Source organism: Pholis gunnellus (genome assembly GCF_910591455.1).
Source record: "Pholis gunnellus genome assembly, chromosome: 3".
In the NCBI taxonomy this organism is placed as follows: domain Eukaryota; kingdom Metazoa; phylum Chordata; class Actinopteri; order Perciformes; family Pholidae; genus Pholis; species Pholis gunnellus.
In genome coordinates, this window is record NC_136529.1 from 8,749,809 (window position 1) to 8,769,050 (window position 19,242).

The window sequence follows — 19,242 nt, forward strand, 5'->3', positions numbered from 1 at the left end:
CGTTTGGGTTGTTAAAAATATAATCAGCCGGTGAATCCCAGCATCAGGAAGTGCCTTCAGGAAGTAGTTTCTACCGTGTTTGAGTGACAGCTGAGCGGCGGTGACAGCCCACACGGGACGGCAGCCCGCAGAGCCGAGCCGAGACTCAAGATGGCAGGTAAGGGCACTTTTCAAATAGTGTTTTCTCTAATACTTTGACGCTGTGTGTGAACTTAGAAAGCTGCATTGCAGTCTCTATAGTATCAATATTTGAAACAGCGGCTCCTATTTCACTGCATTCATGGTATTCCCCGGCAAAGTGCTAGCAAAGGCGAGCCAAGTCAAGCGAAAACGCTGGACAAGCCTTGTTAGCAAACTTAGCACTGCTAGCCAGCTAGCTAACGAAAAGCTATTCATGGGTATCGAAATGTGTGACTTTGAGGCTTCACTTAAACATATAACTACTCAGTAGAGGCAGGTTGGTTTGTAGTTGCCTCTCTCTTCTGTAGTGGGACAGCACCGCGTGCTTTAAGCCGTGTTTTAATATCGAACTGTTGTCATAGCAAAGGCTAGCGAGTTGACCTAGCTTGCGTTAGCTGAGTTGCTAAAGTCATTTTCAGCCTTAAGCTGATCAAATCCTCCTTTATACCATAACAAAGGGGAGATGTAGCTCTTTGTCAAAATGTTTTGCGGGGTGCTGGTAAACCAGGCGTCAAGTTATTTACTTCACACTTCACACAGCACGTTTAATGTGTCTTATCGAGATGGGAGTTGTTTTTATATTTGCAGCACATTCCCCTGCATGCCCAGCTGTAAACACTGGCATTAGCCGTCCCAGCACATGCTTCTCCTTCTGGGACTTCTCTCTGAGCTCTTCTTTTGACTTCACTACTCTGAGTTCTTGTGTCCTACATCAATGGACGGGTGGTGTTGAAAACAGACCAGAGAAGAAAGTCTTCTTGTAGTAATCGGCCTGTTACGTTATCACACACACATGTTAATGCGTTGAAAATAATGTTTTTACAGGAGTAGTATATGTTCATCAGTTTGGACTGCGTGCTAATGGGAGGTACCTGCTTTGTGGATTTGTGCAGTATTTTTTAAAGAATGAATAGTTCACACCACAGGGTACATGCATGTTGTCACTAATGTAGGCAATACAGTGTCCAAGTGACCCAGCACATGTTTGTGATTTGATCTCAAGGAATGTAAATAGTCCAACTTAATGGATCTTATGCAGGGAAATTAAAATGTCACAGCAGCAGAAATGCAAGGACAGATGCAGAGTATAGATGAGCAAATATACTATGAAAAACATGTACATTATGAGCAACTGTTATACTCAAAATAAAGCATGATAGAAGATAAAGGTACTCTACTATATACATCAAAGATATATGTAAAGGGTATTGAGACAAGAAATGGGTGAGGAGACAAGTAAATTGGTATAAAAATGATTTTTGGTGGGTTGAGTCTCGTGTTTGCAGAAAGAATAGAGACGATACATAAATGTACAATAGAAAAGTACCTCTGAAATCAGAGGATCCTTAATTTTCTATTGGCAGCGTTTTGACCCAACATGTCTTCGTCAGACGAATATCCACACGAAGGAAATGAAAGCTGTATACACTGAAATGACCAGTGACACCATATTCATTTTGTGCACATGAAACGCTTAGATTATTTCTGATTTATTGACAAGAGGAACCGCACGTGTTTGAAAGAAAATCCACTCAGACAATAGTTTGCGTCCCAGGAAAAACACATTTATATTTACTGACTTGATTTCTTCCTCTTCCACGTCACTACACCCACAATGTCACAGTTTCACTCTTGCAAATTGATTTATCAGCAAGACCACTTCAATTCACGGTCAATCTTATTGAAGGAGACTTTGTCCTCTCTTAGTAAATGTCAGTCTGTAGACCTGCTGACCCAGAGCACCTTTCGTTTTGTCGGGGGAGTGGCGTATTATGTGATGGTATGTTGATGACATGTCTGCCACCGTGGACTCCCCCTCTAATTGCCTTATCCTTGCAGGTCTATCTTTATACTTTGAAGATGGCCATGATGATCTGGATGACTGTGAGTACTTTGGTCATTTTAATTTGTTAACACATGAAGTAGTACCTGGATTAATGGATTCATTTCTTGTATATATGTGTGGAACTGTGTCCCCCCCCCCCCCCCCCTTCAGCAGGGAGGTATAGCAAGTGTCATCTTTCCGGGCAACCCCATTCACCCATGTGAAATCTCAAGCTGTCAATAATATTTCAAGGTTTTACGCCTTGCTATTATTAGCCGTCATACAGGCCAACAGTCCCTGTTGTCTGCATTAGGGAGGGCGATAAAACAGCCTCTGGATCCAACTGCAAAGCCAGTGTGTATTTATGGTCGGACCATTAAATGGAATAATTATTAAGACCTCAGGCTTTCTACTTTAGTCACAGACTGAAGGATCTTCATTCCTGACATTTAGCCTGACTCAGTTTTTTTCAACATGGCACTGTGATCACTGTGAAGCATCTGTCGGCCCTCGTTTTAAATGTTTGTCTCTTGTTGGCATCAGCTCTGTGCTTCAGAGACGGTTCCACTTTGTGTGACCATCAAATAATATTTCTTTCTATATCACACAGTTGGATTTGATGACTATGGTTCAGAGTGCGACGGCATCCGCATCACAGCATTCCTCGATGCAGGGCAAGACAACTTAACTCCTCTTGGGAGGCTAGAAAAGTATGCCTTCAGTGAGAATGTCTTCAACAGGTAAGTGGAACCCCGCGGTCCGCCTGTTAACACAAAGAATGCTAAACATCAGACGAACAATCGGATGTTGTAGTTATTGGGTTATGAGGATGCGTTGTTAACCCTTTATAGTACGACGTTAACTCGTAGTGATATGCGTATTGTGGGACAGAAAACATTTTGCCCGCTAAAGCCCAGTTTAGACTAAAGCTTACACCAGTGCTTTCAGAGATAATACGATAAAAAAAAAGTTACGGTTGCTGCAACTGAGAAAAGATTCTACAAAGCTTGTATTGTAGAAGTTGCAAATGTGCCGTTACACATTACTAAAAACTAAACACTCACGAAAAGTTTCTGTGTGACTAAAAATTGACGAATCTGCGGTTGTGTAGCCATGTCTTAATGTTGAGGATTTATTTTGGGCATTACCCCCCCGGTGAGTCTTAGCAACACGGAAACATCTGCAACCTAGTGGGACTTGGTATCAAGGAAACATCTGGCCAATGTCATTTCTTGGAGAAAAAGTTATGAGAAGTTGTGGCCAGATATTCAAATTAACTTTTTATTAGATTTTCTAAACTCTTACCAGGAAACTGTTCAGCAATAACTTTTGCACCTTTTTGTTGTCTGTTTTTATATTTGATGCATTGCGTGAACAAGGAATTGGATAATTTGCACCGTTAACTTTTTGAAATCATTGCTGAAAGGTTTTTTGGCTCAAATAAATAATGGGTTAATGTTGCACATGTTGTCATTTTCTTCATATTTATTTTACTGATTAGTGGCTAAATTGTATCATAAGCCTCACATCGGAAATTTTGAACGTGAGATCAACACATCATCCGATCTCCAGACATGTGTTTTCATAGTCATCTGAACCACCGTGTGCATTCCTGTGTATTTACTATTCACATACCTTTAACTCTGCAGTGCAGGAATGTGAAAGACTTCAAGTTGATCTGTGGTCCGTCTGAAATATGGCAATAGGTTGACAATAGTAGCCGCAGTTTGTCGTAGGTCATTAATAATGACACATTTAGATTGGATGTATATTTGTATCTTTTGTAAATGTTTAATGTGGTACTTTCAGCACGGTAAAGGCCTGCCAAGTGGCCTCAGTGTATTTAAAATCCTCTGCAAACCTTTAACAGTTCTCTTAACCCCACACAAACATGGTTAACTATCTTCATGCTTTTCATGCTCGGCTTTGCAGGGTTCACGCCCTCGCGTGTGTGTGTGTAATGCACTTGACAGCTCTGTCAGAGCCGTGTGTCATGCTGTGTGCAGTCAGCACTTGTAGGTATTGGCAGGCATTCTACTAACTTGACGCTCCTGTTGCTTTCTAGGCAGATCGTGGCTCGCGGCCTGCTTGATGTGCTTCGAGAGTTCAGTGACAATGAGAATGACTTTATCAGTGTCATGGAGACAGTTGCCAGAATGTCAGAAGATGGAGGTAGATGAGTTTTCCTTTTCATCAATTTAGTTGTCATGTCTCTGTATTAATCTACGCTTTTTGATCGTGGTGTCGTCCTTTTTTCAGGGTTGCAAGCTTATAACGCTTGTTGTTCTTAATGCACACCTGTTCTGTTTGCACGTAAATCTTATATTTGAATGTGTGTACTCAGAGCCCACAGTGCGAGCCGAACTGATGGAGCAGGTCCCCAACATTGCCATGTTCTTGCACGAGAGTCGGCCCAACTTCCCAGCAGCTTTCTCAAGATACTTGGTCCCCATTGTAGTCCGATATCTCACTGATCCAAATAACCAGGTGGGTTTCACTTTTCTAGCTCATTTCTTACAATTGAAACTGCAATCACTTCTCGTCTTTAAGATCTTTTTGTTCAGCTTTTAGGAAATACGAGACGTAGAAAAAAATATGTTCACTGGTCAAATTCATTCACATTAAGAGTTTTATAGATTTAAATTTCCTCCCATCTTTTCCAGGTGCGGAAGACCAGCCAGGCAGCGCTGCTTGTTCTGTTGGAGCAGGGCCTCATCTCTAAAGCTGATATGGAGACCAAAGTTTGTCCCGTTCTACTGGACCTCACAGAACCCAGCAGTGACGATGACTACAAAATTGAGGCAGTCTCTGTAAGAAACCTCATATCTTTTTACGCAAGAGACTAAAAAAAGGTCTGATTTATCATCAGGGGAATGGACTTGAATGAACTTTAGCTGAAAACCACATGGCAGTAGACAAACTGCTGAGAGGCACAGTAGATTTATTTTAATGCCTGACTGTGATCGGTCAACGCCTTTATCTGATCATCAGTCTAAAAATAACTAAATGCTTCTATTTTGATGGCTCATGATGGATTCCAGCAGAGAGATTAACTGTAATGTGTCATGTGTTATTGAACTGTCAAGGTTTACAATAACTTCCAACACGTGTTGAATTAATGAATTGAAAAATTTTAATTTATTGCAAAGGCTCAAAATTGAATGTGACTTTGTATATTGTATTGTATTTATATTCTACTTAGAAACACACCCAGTCTTCCCCTTTCCCTCCACTCTTAACACCCTGATTGTTTCCCTCAGTGGACTATTTCTTAGCTTTCTGTAAAGCTTTCACTTCAAATCTGCAGCTTGTTTTCGTTCATCGGCGCAAAATAGTTCTGTAATTTAAGCACGATCAAGAGTGTGATGACACTAATTGCTCTCCATACGTCTCCTCTTATAGATGATGTGTAAAGTTGTCACCATGTTGAGCAAAGACACAGTGGAGCATCTACTGCTGCCACGCTTCTGTGACCTGTGCAGCGACGCCAGACTCTTTCAAGTCCGCAAGGTAACCACCTCCGAACCATTGTCATCACCTCCTCATGGGTCAACATACTTTTTACCAGCCTGTATCTGCTTAAAATGATTATGAACCAATAAGACACAGCTGAGAAAATGTTGTTTTTAAATTGAGTTTAATTGTGTCAGAATAAATCCGATAACGCTGTGAGTCAGCCTTAATTCTGTTTTGCGCATCACCGCCTACACTGCGCTGCTGTTTTCTATGAGGAATGTTTTCTGACATAACTGGTGCCAGTTGAGCGTGATATTAGAATTTCAGTCCGTAATAATATATATGAGCAAAAGGAAAGCTGACCTAGAATTGTTATCCCCCAAAACTGACATTTAAATTGACATTTTATGTAAACCTTGAAAAACGAAGTGTCAAATATAAGTTAATTGTTTAAAATCACGACCGTTTAGTGCAGCTTTTTTGATTAAGCTTAAGCTGCCAGAGTGTCGGGAATGTATTTGTTATGTGGAAATTAAACTCACTAAGTCATGTAAATACTGAATGGGGGAAAAAAATGCAAACCACTTTCGAGACATCTCACTAAAACATTGCACATGGCTCATTTTGCTAGGTGATCATAGCATACAGCAATGAAGATTATATAAAATACTGAATGAGAGCATTTACATTGACATGAGTATCCCAGTTATGTTTATCCCGGTTATCATCATATTCAGGATATGAAGTCACCAACAGTGCACTCTCACTCAACCACAGACTCAACGTACTGAGCTATTCCTGAAAGCAGAACGGTTGCACTACTTTTATAACACGGTGTCCACACCGGTGTCAGCTTGTCACTACCACTACGTAGGACAGGGGACAAAGACAAAAGTCTGTTTCTTCTTTGCTCAAGAAGTTCGACCTAGGGGAACCAGGGGAACCTGAGCGGTCAATGTAATGATTATGTTATTAGAATTCGTACTCTTCGTAATAGTGTTATTTAAATTGCCCTTCTTTTGAGTTTATTTGAATGTTTGTATTGTGTTTTTCAGGTCTGTGCTGCAAATTTCGGGGAGTTTTGTTCCATTGTTGGTCAGGAGGCCACAGAAAAACTACTGGTGAGAAGCACCGAGACTTTTCTTTTTACTCTGAAACCGCAACTCTCATTTAAGTCTTCATTATGTAACGTGGAAGTTTAACATTGTTTCTTTGCACCCTTGCTGTTGATGCATCCCATCACAGTTCAATCACTCACTGTTAGTTTCAGGTTTAACTGACTCTGTTTTGTTTTTAGATGCCCAAGTTCTTCGATCTGTGCTCAGACAGTCTGTGGGGCATCAGGAAAGCCTGTGCAGAGTGCTTCATGATGGTCTCCAATTCTACCTCTCCAGAGGTGCGACGTGCAAAATTGTCCCCCCTGTTCATCAGCCTCATCAGTGACCAGTCCCGCTGGGTAAGACACACACACACAGGAAAAATTCTATTGCATAAAATTACAAGCACATTTGTGTGCAACTTCCTCTGTAATATGATGAAAAGAGTCGTTTTCCTCACCACTATGTGCATCTTCTTCCGGATTTTTCGTAATGTAATCTGTCTTTCTGAAATCTAAAAAAGTCATACAGAGAAAAAACACAAAAAATTGAGAAACGGAGATACTTTTGCAATTTGGTGTACTGTCAAATTGGGTGCAAAAATGATAATCATGGGGCTTGAAGCCCTGTCATTGTTCTGGTCTCAAAGTGTGACAGACTTGAGCTCAGTCTGAACTTGTCTACATGACATTGAAAATGACACATGTAAATTTTGCCGTCTACACGTGTTTATGAAGGTCCACGTGGAGCCCATTTACGACCACACGGGTAGTTTGCACAGATGGACGTGTGTGATCTTGTCTGTGTATGCAGACGCTCGGTGTACTATAAACAGATCTGCATGCTGTTCCACTGCACCCCGTCTATTCAATATTCTGGACCGTATCCAACCTCTAAAATGGTGCCCCATGCTAACAATCCTGTTCATGATGGAGTTAAGATGGTAACGGATCGGCTGCTGAGTTATGTAAAATCTCTGTCGTGCTGACACTGACAGATTCCGCTCTGCTCCACTTTTAGGTGCGACAGGCTGCTTTTCAGTCTCTGGGGCGTTTCATCTCCACCTTCGCCAATCCCTCCAGCACAGGCCTTCACTTCAGAGAGGACGGCGCCCTGCTAGAGCTCCCCAGGTGTACATTGGACAGGTATGAATCAGAGTTTGTTGCGCACAGACACAGTGAATGTGTTGCATCATTGGTCCTATGACTCATACTTTACTGGGTGTGATCAGGTCAGATCAGGTTTTTTTTATCTCTGTTAAAAGGTGTATTTGCAGAAACGGGAATAAAAGAAATTGAAGTTGACGCAGACAAATCTTTCTTTTATACCTTTTGTACTTTTATAGAGTTTGAAAATGTCCTCATGAATGCTTTCATTTACACTTTGAGTATGTTTGACCAACTTTAAACCAGAGTTTACGGTTTCTTAAAGCTCAGATGCAGTTTGTAAAATGTAACTATAGGCTTTGGATTGTGAAGCTATTTCTTCACATTTACAGAGAGGCTAATAACAAGATATAGGATCTCCTCTCTCCTTTTATTCAGTTTTAGATATAAGGATTTACCTGATTATTCTTATACATTTTATTCCACTAATTTCAGCGACTGCTCCCTAAACTCTCTGAACTGCTCCGAGATTAGCGTCTGCCACGTGGGAAGAACCATCGCTCACACACCCCCCAACCAGGACGGCCGCGCCACACCGTCCCCAGAGCATGTGTCGACGGCGGACGGCGAGGAAATGCACAGCTTTGAAGACAACTACACTTCAGTTCCCAGAGAGATGCGCGGCGGCTTCACCCGCACGTTCTCCAACAGCAACGCCAGCCCTACGACTACAAACAATGCTAAGAACACAAAAGACACGGAGCAGGCGGACGATAACTTTAATTCCTTCAACTATTGGAGATCTCCTTTACCAGATATAAGCGGGGAACTGGAGATGCTAAATCATGATAAATCAGAGGAGATGGAGCAGCAGCACGAGGAAGAGGAGGAACCTGATTCCAAGTCCAGCCCAGGCAAAGCTACCAGTGACCAGATCCAGAAGGTCTTAGACCGTTTGCAACCGCACATTGATGACCCTGATGTACAAGGTGGGTATAAAGAGCCAGAATATGTAAGATTAGCTGGAAACTTTTGTCAATGACTTGGCATGTCGACTGAGTTATGCATGTGAATTTATCTCCAGCTCAAGTCCAGGTGTTGTCAGCGGCTCTGAAGGCAGCCCAGCTTGACGACGACCCCACAGACGACGGCCTGACTGAACCCGAGCCAGAAGAGCAGCCTGAGGATGACATTGAGGGCCCATCTGTGGAGGGCCCGTCTGTGGAGGGCCCGTCTGTGGAGGGCCCGTCTGTGGAGGGCCCGTCTGTGGAGGGCCCGTCTGTGGAGGGCCCGTCTGTGGAGGGCCCGTCTGTGGAGGGCCCGTCTGTGGAGAGCCCGTCTGTGGAGAGCCCGTCTGTGGAGAGCCCGTCTGTGGAGAGCCAGTCTGTGGAGAGCCAGTCTGTGGAGAGCCAGTCTGTGGAGAGCCAGTCTGTGGAGAGCCAGTCTGTGGAGAGCCAGTCTGTGGAGAGCCAGTCTGTGGAGAGCCAGTCTGTGGAGAGCCAGTCTGTGGAGAGCCAGTCTGTGGAGAGCCAGTCTGTGGAGAGCCAGTCTGTGGAGAGCCAGTCTGAGAGTGAAGAGAGTCCCACAGAAGAGGAGCAAACGATGGAGCCTCCTCCAGCCTCAGAGTCCAGCCCTGTCCAGGAGCAAGGGGACGAGGAGACGCAGACGGAAGACCAGGAGGACCAGGAGGACCAGGATGAGTCTCCTCCCGACTCGCCTATTCTAGTACGAGACTATGCACATCTTTGCAGCGTGTTAAGTTAGCTGTTGGATGTTGTATACTGGACTTAAGCTGCATTTATACTTGGTGCAAAGGGTTTACGAGATTTCTGCAAACCTGCATGTGTAGGTTTTGATTTATAGCTCGGCTTGAGACCACCACAACATTACACAAATATATCGTATGTGATCGGGCCCCGTTGTCTCTTAAAACTTTGTTTAAAACCTTAAGTATTTCTATATATTAATGACTCAATCAACAATGAAAGTTAAAGTTTGAAAAAGATGAATTAACAGGGATTATTTAGATGTAAAAACTCAGCTTATCTGGTTTATCAGGACTGTGCGAGTGAGTTTTTTTTGAAGAGTAATGAGAAAATATAGCGTCTTTAAAGTGCGGTGCGCTCACTTTTTCGCTAATGTGTGTGTTTGTATTTGCCTCAGGAGTCTGAACTGATTGAGAGTGTGGAGGAGGAAGAGGAGGAGGAGGAGGAGGGAAAGGAAGACTCTGCTCACAGCCCCATGTATGAGGATAAGCCCAAGATCCAGGTCAGTCAGCACCTCTGTCATACACCCTGTAAATATAAATCAGAACCTCGTAGTTGAGAGGGCACAGACTTTATTAAGTAACTTCTCCCTGTGCGTCCCATGTCCTCTTTGTGATCATCAAGCTCTTCAATCTCTCGCCCCGTCTTCAGAATGTCATCCCCCAGCAGCTCTTGGATCAGTACCTCTCTATGACGGACCCGGCCCGGGCTCAGACGGTGGATACAGAAATAGCCAAACACTGTGCCTTCAGCCTGCCGGGGGTAGCGCTCACTCTGGGACGACAGAACTGGCACTGCCTCAAGGACACGTATGAAACCCTGGCGACCGATGTGCAGGTAGGCAGAGAAATGGGGAGATGGTGTGGGGTTAAGTTTGCAGTTTGATTCCAAAACAAGTGATCAACCACATGAGCGCATATAAGCACTCTTAAAGGGATCATTAGAATAGTTTGAAGTGGTGTTGTAGGAGGTATCATCCGTAGTCGGTGTATTTACTCTAAATTCAAATAAGCTTTATTGGCTTGAATGTTGTGGTTACATGGTTGCCAAAGCTAAATGACATGTTATTAAATAATTGCATTTTACACAAGAAAACAAAATGGATAATCACAAGATCACAAATTCTAAACAGTACAATGATTGTACTGCTAAATAGATGAAATGATGGCTAATTGAGCTATTTTGCACGCTATAAGTTTTTCCTGATTGGTGTGGTGCAGTGTTACTGGATGTAAGATGCTGGCTTTGTGACTAAATGGATCTCTTTTTTTGGGAATACTGTGTGCATTTAGTGAGGAAGTGAAGCTCTGCCTCATCGGCTTGTACATCGCAGTGAGAACGGCAAAGTTTCCTCTGCGTCTGCTTGTTTCGATCGGTCTGTGGTCACCGAGTCAATGTTTTCTTCAGCTTTGTTACATCAACTATAGTGCTGACATATACGGGGAGAGTGTATCGCTGCGTTTTAGGGATTTTTAAAGGTAATGAAGTGAGTGAGGGTCTTTTGTTTTTAAAGTGCTGCAAGAATTTCTCTCAGCCATGTTAGTAACAAACCCATTCACAAAAACATGCATGTTTTTATCCACGCCGGTGAAAGCAGTGGCATGAAGCTCTATATCTCGCGTTGTCCATCCGTCATTTCACGTACGTCCCATTCTCAGGAACGCCTGGATGGAATTACTTCAAATATGGCCCAAATATCTACTTGGACATAAGGACGAATTGATTCGATGTTGTGTTTTTGACCATAACTCAAGTTATTCATATGCTAATTATGAGAATTTCACAAGGTTAATGTTTGAATGGATGGTCAGGATGTCCTTTTGGTCAGGGATTAGGCCTAAACATGGTGTCAAAATGTAGAACAGCGAGAGCAATATTTGAGTTTGCTCTCTTTAGTCTCTCATCAACCGCTGCTGCTGTAAACAAGCACAGCGTGCTAGCTAAGCTAATAGCCAACTGCTACAATCAAGTGTCGGCTTTGAATGACTTAATGTTGTCTAAGCAGTGTTAAGCACAGCAAGTGTCTGGGGATTTTATTGGGAATGGTGGAACGGAAGCGGTGATGCGTTGTTGTTGTTGTTGTTGACATGGCTGGAGTCATAAAGTCGTTGCAGACTACGGATCATCAGTATAGGAGCAAAATAACCCCTCGGTTACAGCAGCTAAAACAACATCTGTCTGCATGTGGTCTTAACTGTTGGACTGAAGGAATGACTGATACTCAAACTTCATTCAGTAGTTTGATATCAGGAAAATCATTTATTTTAATGACATTTTAGATTTGTTTCCAGTGAAATACCAATGAGCTTTTATCGTGTTCTGCTCTATAAACCACAGGTAGCCGAGTTATTTTAAAAATATTAAATTCAAAGGCAACCAGGCTGACATAGCAGATGACGCAGATCCCAGATTCTCCTCATGCCATGCAGGCCTAGTTCAGTGATGTGCTCAGCTTGACTTGAGGAACAAAGCACTTGTTGTACGAATGCATTGGTCGATGACGCACGAAAGAAAGGGAACCGTTGCTTCACTTCACTCCAGCAGAGACAGCGAGACTGAGGATGACATTGAGGGCCCGTCTGTGGAGGGCCCGTCTGTTTCTGTTTGTTGTCACACTGTTGATCATTACTCCATCACAGCGCTGAGGGTCACGGCTGGCATGACAGCATTGCACTGTACAATGGACTCAGACCAATCACAGCAGGAGTTGTTGTTTAATATGTCCCTGCATTATCAGTATATAAAAATAAACCCATAAGTGGCTATTTTCCTTGTTAAAAAGCAACCTATTTTTTTCTACCAAGACACTTGCTTGTTCAGGGCTTGTGTTTTATAATCTTTGTGTGCGTTTCTTTTCCCTCTCCTCAGTGGAAGGTGCGGAGGACGCTGGCTTTCTCCATCCACGAGCTGGCGGTTATCCTGGGAGACCAGCTGACTGCAGCTGACCTGGTGCCCATCTTCAACGGCTTCCTCAAAGACCTGGATGAGGTCCGCATTGGCGTGCTCAAACACCTCTACGACTTCCTCAAGGTGAGATGATAGAATTTTATATAATGACTGTACTGTTTCTCTGCAGTTTATGTCTACAGTTGAAGAAGTAAACCACAGTTTGGTACCAGATAACTGAGCTGTCTTCTTGTTGCAGCTGCTGCACGCAGACAAGAGGAGAGAGTATCTCTACCAGCTGCAGGAGTTCATGGTGACGGACAACAGTCGCAACTGGAGATTCAGATATGAACTGGCAGAGTACGTCTCCTTTTTTCCTCTTCCAAGCGGGACATAATTACATTTAGGTTTTAACAGACTGACTTCCAATCAGTGTCTAGCTCATAGACGGTATGGCGGGCCGAGGTCTGCTCTCATAACACTGTACGCGGGTTAGATTTAATTCTATGGCGAATTTACTGTCGGTATCGCCTCACTGGTTAATTTCCTCATTTTTATCTGTGACGTGATCTTCAAAATTGCAGTTAAATTCATTTTGGGCATTTATTATATTGCACTTCTATTTCCAGGAGAGTGTACATGTTCTCTCTCTCTCTCTCTCTCTCCATCCAGGCAGTTGATCTTGATCATAGAGTTGTACAGCCACTACGACGTGTATGACTACCTCAGACAGATAGCACTCACACTCTGCTCTGACAAAGTCTCAGAGGTCAGGTGGATCTCGTACAAACTGGTAAGTGTGCAATGTTGATTTGTTTTTTTTTGGCTGGGGGAAGGAATATCCAGTGAGAGGAAATACGTTAGAAACTTGAATGGGAAAAGGGGAAATTAGTCCCACTGATGCAGGATGTTCAGTGGGTGTTGTGGGTCAATGTGAGAAAGTAATGCTCGTCATATGACGAGACTCAAGGAAGTTACTGCGCCCCTCAAAGAAACTTGAGAGTGGGATTTTGTTACCTGATGGAGTCAGGCTATCTGTTTCCCTGTTTCCAGACTTTTTGCTAAGCTAAGCTAACTGGCTTCATCTTCTCATTGAACTCTGAGCAAGAAAGCAAATAAGAGTATTTCTTAAAATGTTATTAACTATTCATTAATATGCATTTTCAATCTTTACAGCTACTGTAGACAGCATCACATCTTTTCATCTCCTTTTTTTGCTCATATTCTATTATTGCTTAAAGACTCATTTGCATTTTGTTGCAGATTAACTGCAGTTTTAAATCCCCATTGTTACGTGCGTCATCGCCTCTTTGTGTTGTCAGGTTGTGGAGATCCTCCAGAAGCTGTATGCATGTGGAGCCGATGACCTGGGCCTGAACTTCATCAACGAGCTCACCGTCAGGTTCTGCCACTGTCCCAAGTGGGTGGGGCGGCAGGCCTTCGCCTTCATCTGCCAGGTGTGTAGCGCTTGTCTCACGTTACGTAGCCCTGATAATGGATCAGCGTCTCCCGTGTCGTCTCTCTAGCTGTGTAACCCGTTTGATGGTTGTCTGAGCTACAGAAATGACATTTTAATCACATTTATTCTTCTTGGAACATTTTTTTCAAAGTGATTTCCCTTCAATATAACACTAAAAACAAACTCTTAATGTTTTTAAATCTAAACTTGTCACAAGTAAAGGAAAAATATGTAGCTTTTTTTGTCACATTTGTATCTGTCATCAGGTTGTCTAACTCCAGCTATGTATTACGGTAAAACTACAATCACGTTGGCGTCTCTGTCTGATTGGATGCTTTCGTCTGGTTGTTGTGACAGAGGTTCATCCTCACAGATTGCCTCTGGACTCTCTTCTTTCTGTGTTGGACCAGCTGTTTAACACCGGCCTGTCTGAGTGACTTTGTGTTTCTTCTCCTTCGTGTTGTCTGCAGGCGATCGTAGAGGAGGACTGCATGCCCATGGAGCAGTTTGGCCAGCACCTTTTACCCAGCCTGCTCAGCCTCTCCTCAGACCCGGTGGCCAATGTCCGCGTACTGGTGGCCAAGGCTCTAAGACAGAGTGTCATGGAGAAAGGTACAGTGACACATGCTCTGCCTCTGCACATCCCATAGCTCTCTGCTGGTGTGTCTCTCCTTGAACTAACTGTTGTGTTTTTGTGTCCAGCTTACTTCAAGGAGCCCGGCTGTGCCTACTCTGACGAGCTGGAGGAGACGGTGATGGCCCTGCAGTCCGACAAGGACCGGGACGTCCGCTTCTTTGCCAGCCTGGACCCCAACAAAGGCCTGATGGACACGGCTCCCTTGATTTAGCCTCAGCTCCCGAGTCCCATTACGGCCCCACCTGCCTGTCTACCTACCTGTCTGTCTGACGCACAGTCAGCGTAACCTGCAACACCAGCACCTGACCAGATCCCCAACCACTCGCCTGCTGGGCAGACCTGCACCAACGACCACTTGGGAATCATGTCAGATGATCAGATTACAGTATGAAAGTATGAGCATGTTAAAAAGAAAAAACACACACACAACCCAGACTCTGGTTGGGCACTACAATAGCGCACATCGCATTCACAACACAAGATGCATACTTCTCAGAGTTTTCAGAAAATGAGCAGGACTCAAGAGGTTTGCTGCACCACTTTGTGGGAGCCGCCGTATTCATGCCTGAACTTGTCCCCGCCCTCTTCCACACTAACATCGACTCAGTCCTTCCCCAATCACAGACTTGTAGAACTACGACGGGCTCTCTTTCTCCAAAGCTAATTGTAAGCTTGATTATAAAATTGCTGAATTGATTTTTTTTTTTTTTTCTTAATGCTTCTTTTTGTGGATTTCTTAACGAACAAGCGGGCGAGGCCTGCCTGACTGACGTGTGCACTAACTCAGGGGGACTCATCTGAACCTAAACAGCATTATTACCTTACACAATAAGCAGCAGCTCCTGGATTCCTGGTGAAAAAAACAAAACAAAAAGAAAAACCTCCAGCTGTCCGAGCAACACAACCAGCCAACCCAAGTAGCTCTGCTGGTGTCTCTCGCCTCATTTCCTCTAAAAATGCCTCTGTTGTCTCAGACGTCCTTTGTCTCTGGGTTATCGTCCGTCTCCCTCTCGCTGCATCTCTCCACCTCTCTTCATGGGCCACTGAAACCACTACTACCGCACAGAAGGAATAGTGATTCTGCCACTCAGCGCAACTCTTGATTAAAACCATATCTCAACGTTTTTGAAAGAACACCGTAATAAACTGTTGACCCCCCCCCCCCCTCTCCCCCCTCCCCTTGTGTCTGTTTACCAAAAATGTGACACAACACGTCTCCCCAAACGGCAGGAGACAAAGGAAATACCTCTGTTTGGACACGACCGGCCAGTGTGGCGTTCTCGTATAGGGACATCCGCGCTGCTCTGAATGTCCTCTTTGGTTGGCTCAAACATCTTAACAAGGGCTCGTGATGAAGTGACGCAGGGCGACGTAAATCTCAGAAAGAAGAGGAAGAAAGCAAGCACACTGTTGGATTATGCATGTGTACCCCTTCCCCCCTTCTTGTGTATAGTCTGTTCCGATTCCTTGCGGTTGACCTCCTGATATTGAATTTTGTGACCATGGTAGCGTTCAGTGGATCTGATTGACCAGTTGTACAGTAGGATATAGGAATGGCTGTGTGACGAGACGGAGAGACAGCCGATCATTGCTTCCCTGTCTTGGTGGAATGATTTAAGTGTGAGGTCTCTCAGCGACTCTTTTGTACAGCTTAAACCTGTGGGGAGCGGTTTGTGTGTTACGGAACCAAGGCCAGTTTTAGTCGGGTTTTTACCCATCGAGATGTGTGTGAATATTGGGAGCAGTCACCAAGTCACTTTTTGTAGTCTCTCGAGCTCGTTTGTTCTCTCCTGTTGTAAATGGTAACCCCTTTTTTTTTTGTTGAACAGACATAACTTGAGAACTTAAGCTGATTGTGGTGTGTGCTGTGCATCTCAAGTCTTTCTTCCTTGGAAAGGAGAGCTCACTGCGGTAATGGCGGTGTCTACTCATCTCGTCTGTCTGCGATTTGTGTCCATCTCATTTTTTATGTAGTAGAACAGTTAATATATACATTTTATGAAAATTATTTTTCTTTTCAATTATGCACCACTGTTCAAAGATTTTATATCCTAACTTTACAAAATTTACAACCTTTGTAATATTCGATGGTTTCTTTTAAAAAGACATTTTATGTAATGTTATTTTTAGTATTCTGTAATTAAAATGATGAAAATTAATGAATTGTGCTCAAGTTTTGATTTGTAGTTCTGAGTTATTGAACACTGCTTCCTTCTATATCAGAGCCGACAACCAGACGCTTGGTAAAGAAACAGTTTTATCATTTAATCTGCATGTTTATGAATGTAAACAAAGTAAATGTTTGTATTGATGGGTTATGTTTTTAAAAATTGTAATGATACACACACATCAGATAATTTAGAGAAATTGACAAAAAAAATGTATTTCAAGGTTTTACCCACATTTTTATTTAATGTTCATTTGTCCTTTCCTCTAGAACTGCAACAACTAGTGAAATTAAGAATACATTTTGATCATCAAGTACATGTGTGAGGGTTTACTGCTTTCCTGTTTTGTATCATTTAGTTCAGAAATGATTTGTAAACGGAATATCTTTGGATTTTTGGACTGTTGATTTGACAAAACAAGATATTTGAAAGCTCAAGTTCTGGAAACTGATAAACATTCTTCACATAGAAAAAAAACGATTACTTGAAAAACTAATCTTCAGATTAATCAATAATTGAAAATTGTTGCCCTAATTGTCATCGTGGATTAATCGGTGTACAAAATGTCAGGAAATATATAAAACATGTAGAGCAGCAGTTGCCAGAGCTCAAAGTGACATGTTCAAATTATTTGTTTTGTCTGACCAAGAAAACAAAACCCAGAGATCCATTTGTAAAAGTGGAACCAGCTCATGTTTGCCATTTTGCTTGAAAAGTGACTTTTACAATACACTGTCATAATCATCTAAACAATTTGACTTTTCCAATGTTCTCCCCTTCCCCATGTTGATTTCTCTTCCTGGTCATGGTCCTGCAGCAGCAGATGGAAACTCGACGTCTCTCCCTCAGTCTCATCTCCTCTTGAAAAGAAGCAGTTTTCGGTCCCACGTCGTGCTGCCGAAGCTGCGGATGAGCTCCATGCCACAGTGTCCCTCCAGGTGCTCCCTGGCCTGCTCCGCTACATCCCCCCGGATCTTCAGGGTCTTGAAGTGGTCAAAGTCTGAGCGACCCAGCTTCCTCAGCCGCCGGGCTGCAGAGCGGTAGCACTTCCAGGGCTGTGCCTCCAGCAGGAGATGCTGGCTGACGGAGGCCAGGCGAGAGAGCAGCTGCAGCAGGCCGGCGTCTCCGTGGTTCAGGTGGACCCACATGGTGACCGCCAGGCACAGACACAGGTGGAAGTGGGAGCAGCCGTGCTGGTCGAGGTAATGCTGCAGCTGGTCGGTGTCTTTAGTGACGTCCAGGGGGATGAAGGAGATGCTGGCGGGCAGAGGGTTGTTCTGCTGAGCCCTCTGAATGAGGGTCTCGTCCAGGTCAAAGCCCAGGAGATGAACCTTCCTCTCCTCTGGCTCCTCTTGGCACTCGGGCTCCTGGACCAGATGCTTGTAAAAGGCTACACTCAGTTCCTGCCATTCACAGGGAGAAAGAAAAGCAAGGACAGCTTTCACAACAAACAAATATACAGGTATATATTTGTGTTGTATTGACTGATTATTAACTTTAATTCAAATCTATTCAAAATTCTAAAATGTGTCTGGAAGATGTCATATATGTCATGCTTGACCACCATATGAATCACAGGCAAATGTGTAGAGTACTTGCATCTTGCACTAAAAACTAGCAATTCCACAGTGTAAAAATACTCTGTTATAGTACAAGTAAAAGCCCTGCATTCAAAATCTTAAATATAAATACATGAGTTTTAGCATCAAAATATACACAGTACCAAAAGTGAAATTATTCAGAATGGCCCATTTCAGAATAATATATCATTGGATTATAATTGGTGATGTGTAAAATGTGTCTGCATCACTAATGTTGCAGCTGGTACAGATGGGGCTAATTTCACCTACTTTATACACTGTCAGGTATCTTAATCCATCATAACGTATTTGTTGATTATATTTTGTATTAATCTAAAGTAACTAACTAAAGCTGTCAAACAAATGTAGTGGATTCAAGTACCCTTAACGATGAAATATTACATTAGTAGAGTAGAAGTACCTCACAATTGGTACATTGAGTAAATGTAGTGATATTTTATTCATATTTAGTTATTTAACCGCTGAATGTGTATGCAAAAGACAGAGTTTTGATAATGAAAACTGAGTTAATCACTATATGTAATATTGTCGAAACGTGAGTAATTCATATCGCGAATACTCCAGACCAAACAGTTAAAGATAATACATCTTTAACAGTAATAGTAAATAGCAGTAGTATTTAATTGTTGAATTGTCCCAGAGTCACTCACCCCTGAATTACACCCTACGTCCAGGATCAGGGTGGCGTGATGGCCGTCGCTGTGACCTAAATCCTGGAGTAATGTGGAGGGAATGAGGCTCAGACGGTTTTCCGGAGGGTTGAAGGTGTAATAGTTGATAAAGTTGCCATAAGGAGCGGCTCCTGGATCGTTTAGTTCATCGTCGGCTACGCTACTTATCGAACATGTTGCCATTGTAACGTGTGCGCCACCAAAATACATCCGGGTGGAAAACATGGGCTACAGTCGAAGAGGGACGACAGTGTTCCTGGTTAGTTTGTGGTGATTATACCAACCTCTCTGTGTGGCCACATTTGAATAAAAAGAGACAGAACTACGAGACGTGTTTTAACGTTATAACTGGTGGCGAAGCTATGGCATCTTTAGAAAAATGTTATGACA

At 43.1% G+C, this 19,242-nt stretch overlaps 2 protein-coding genes across 4 annotated transcripts; one reads left to right on the plus strand and one right to left on the minus strand.

Moving 5' to 3' along the window:
• Positions 1–57: 57 nt before the first annotated feature.
• Positions 58–16,586, plus strand: ppp4r1l (protein phosphatase 4, regulatory subunit 1-like; the record flags this gene model as incomplete). 3 transcript variants are annotated; one of them, XM_079156764.1, is made up of 20 exons in its annotated part: positions 58–157; positions 2,020–2,064; positions 2,616–2,745; positions 4,071–4,177; positions 4,350–4,492; positions 4,669–4,815; positions 5,408–5,515; positions 6,517–6,582; positions 6,759–6,917; positions 7,579–7,703; positions 8,160–8,653; positions 8,749–9,389; positions 9,828–9,932; positions 10,082–10,267; positions 12,299–12,460; positions 12,576–12,676; positions 12,989–13,109; positions 13,639–13,773; positions 14,246–14,387; positions 14,478–16,586. In XM_079156764.1, the coding sequence occupies 20 exons, from the start codon at positions 151–153 to the stop codon at positions 14,621–14,623; spliced, it is 3,270 nt and encodes a 1,089-aa protein (XP_079012890.1). In that variant the 3' UTR covers positions 14,624–16,586. The 3 variants fall into 3 exon arrangements, with proteins under 3 accessions (XP_079012890.1, XP_079012889.1, XP_079012891.1); XM_079156763.1 differs by lacking the exon at positions 58–157 and having other exon boundaries at positions 1,974–2,064; XM_079156765.1 differs by lacking the exons at positions 58–157; positions 2,020–2,064; positions 4,071–4,177 and having other exon boundaries at positions 2,629–2,745.
• A 216-nt stretch (positions 16,587–16,802) lies between these two features.
• On the minus strand, positions 16,803–19,035 carry bcdin3d (BCDIN3 domain containing; the record flags this gene model as incomplete). The annotated part of the gene is made up of 2 exons (XM_079156550.1): positions 16,803–17,983; positions 18,832–19,035. The coding sequence occupies 2 exons, from the start codon at positions 19,033–19,035 to the stop codon at positions 17,432–17,434; spliced, it is 756 nt and encodes a 251-aa protein (XP_079012676.1). The 3' UTR covers positions 16,803–17,431.
• Positions 19,036–19,242: the final 207 nt, after the last annotated feature.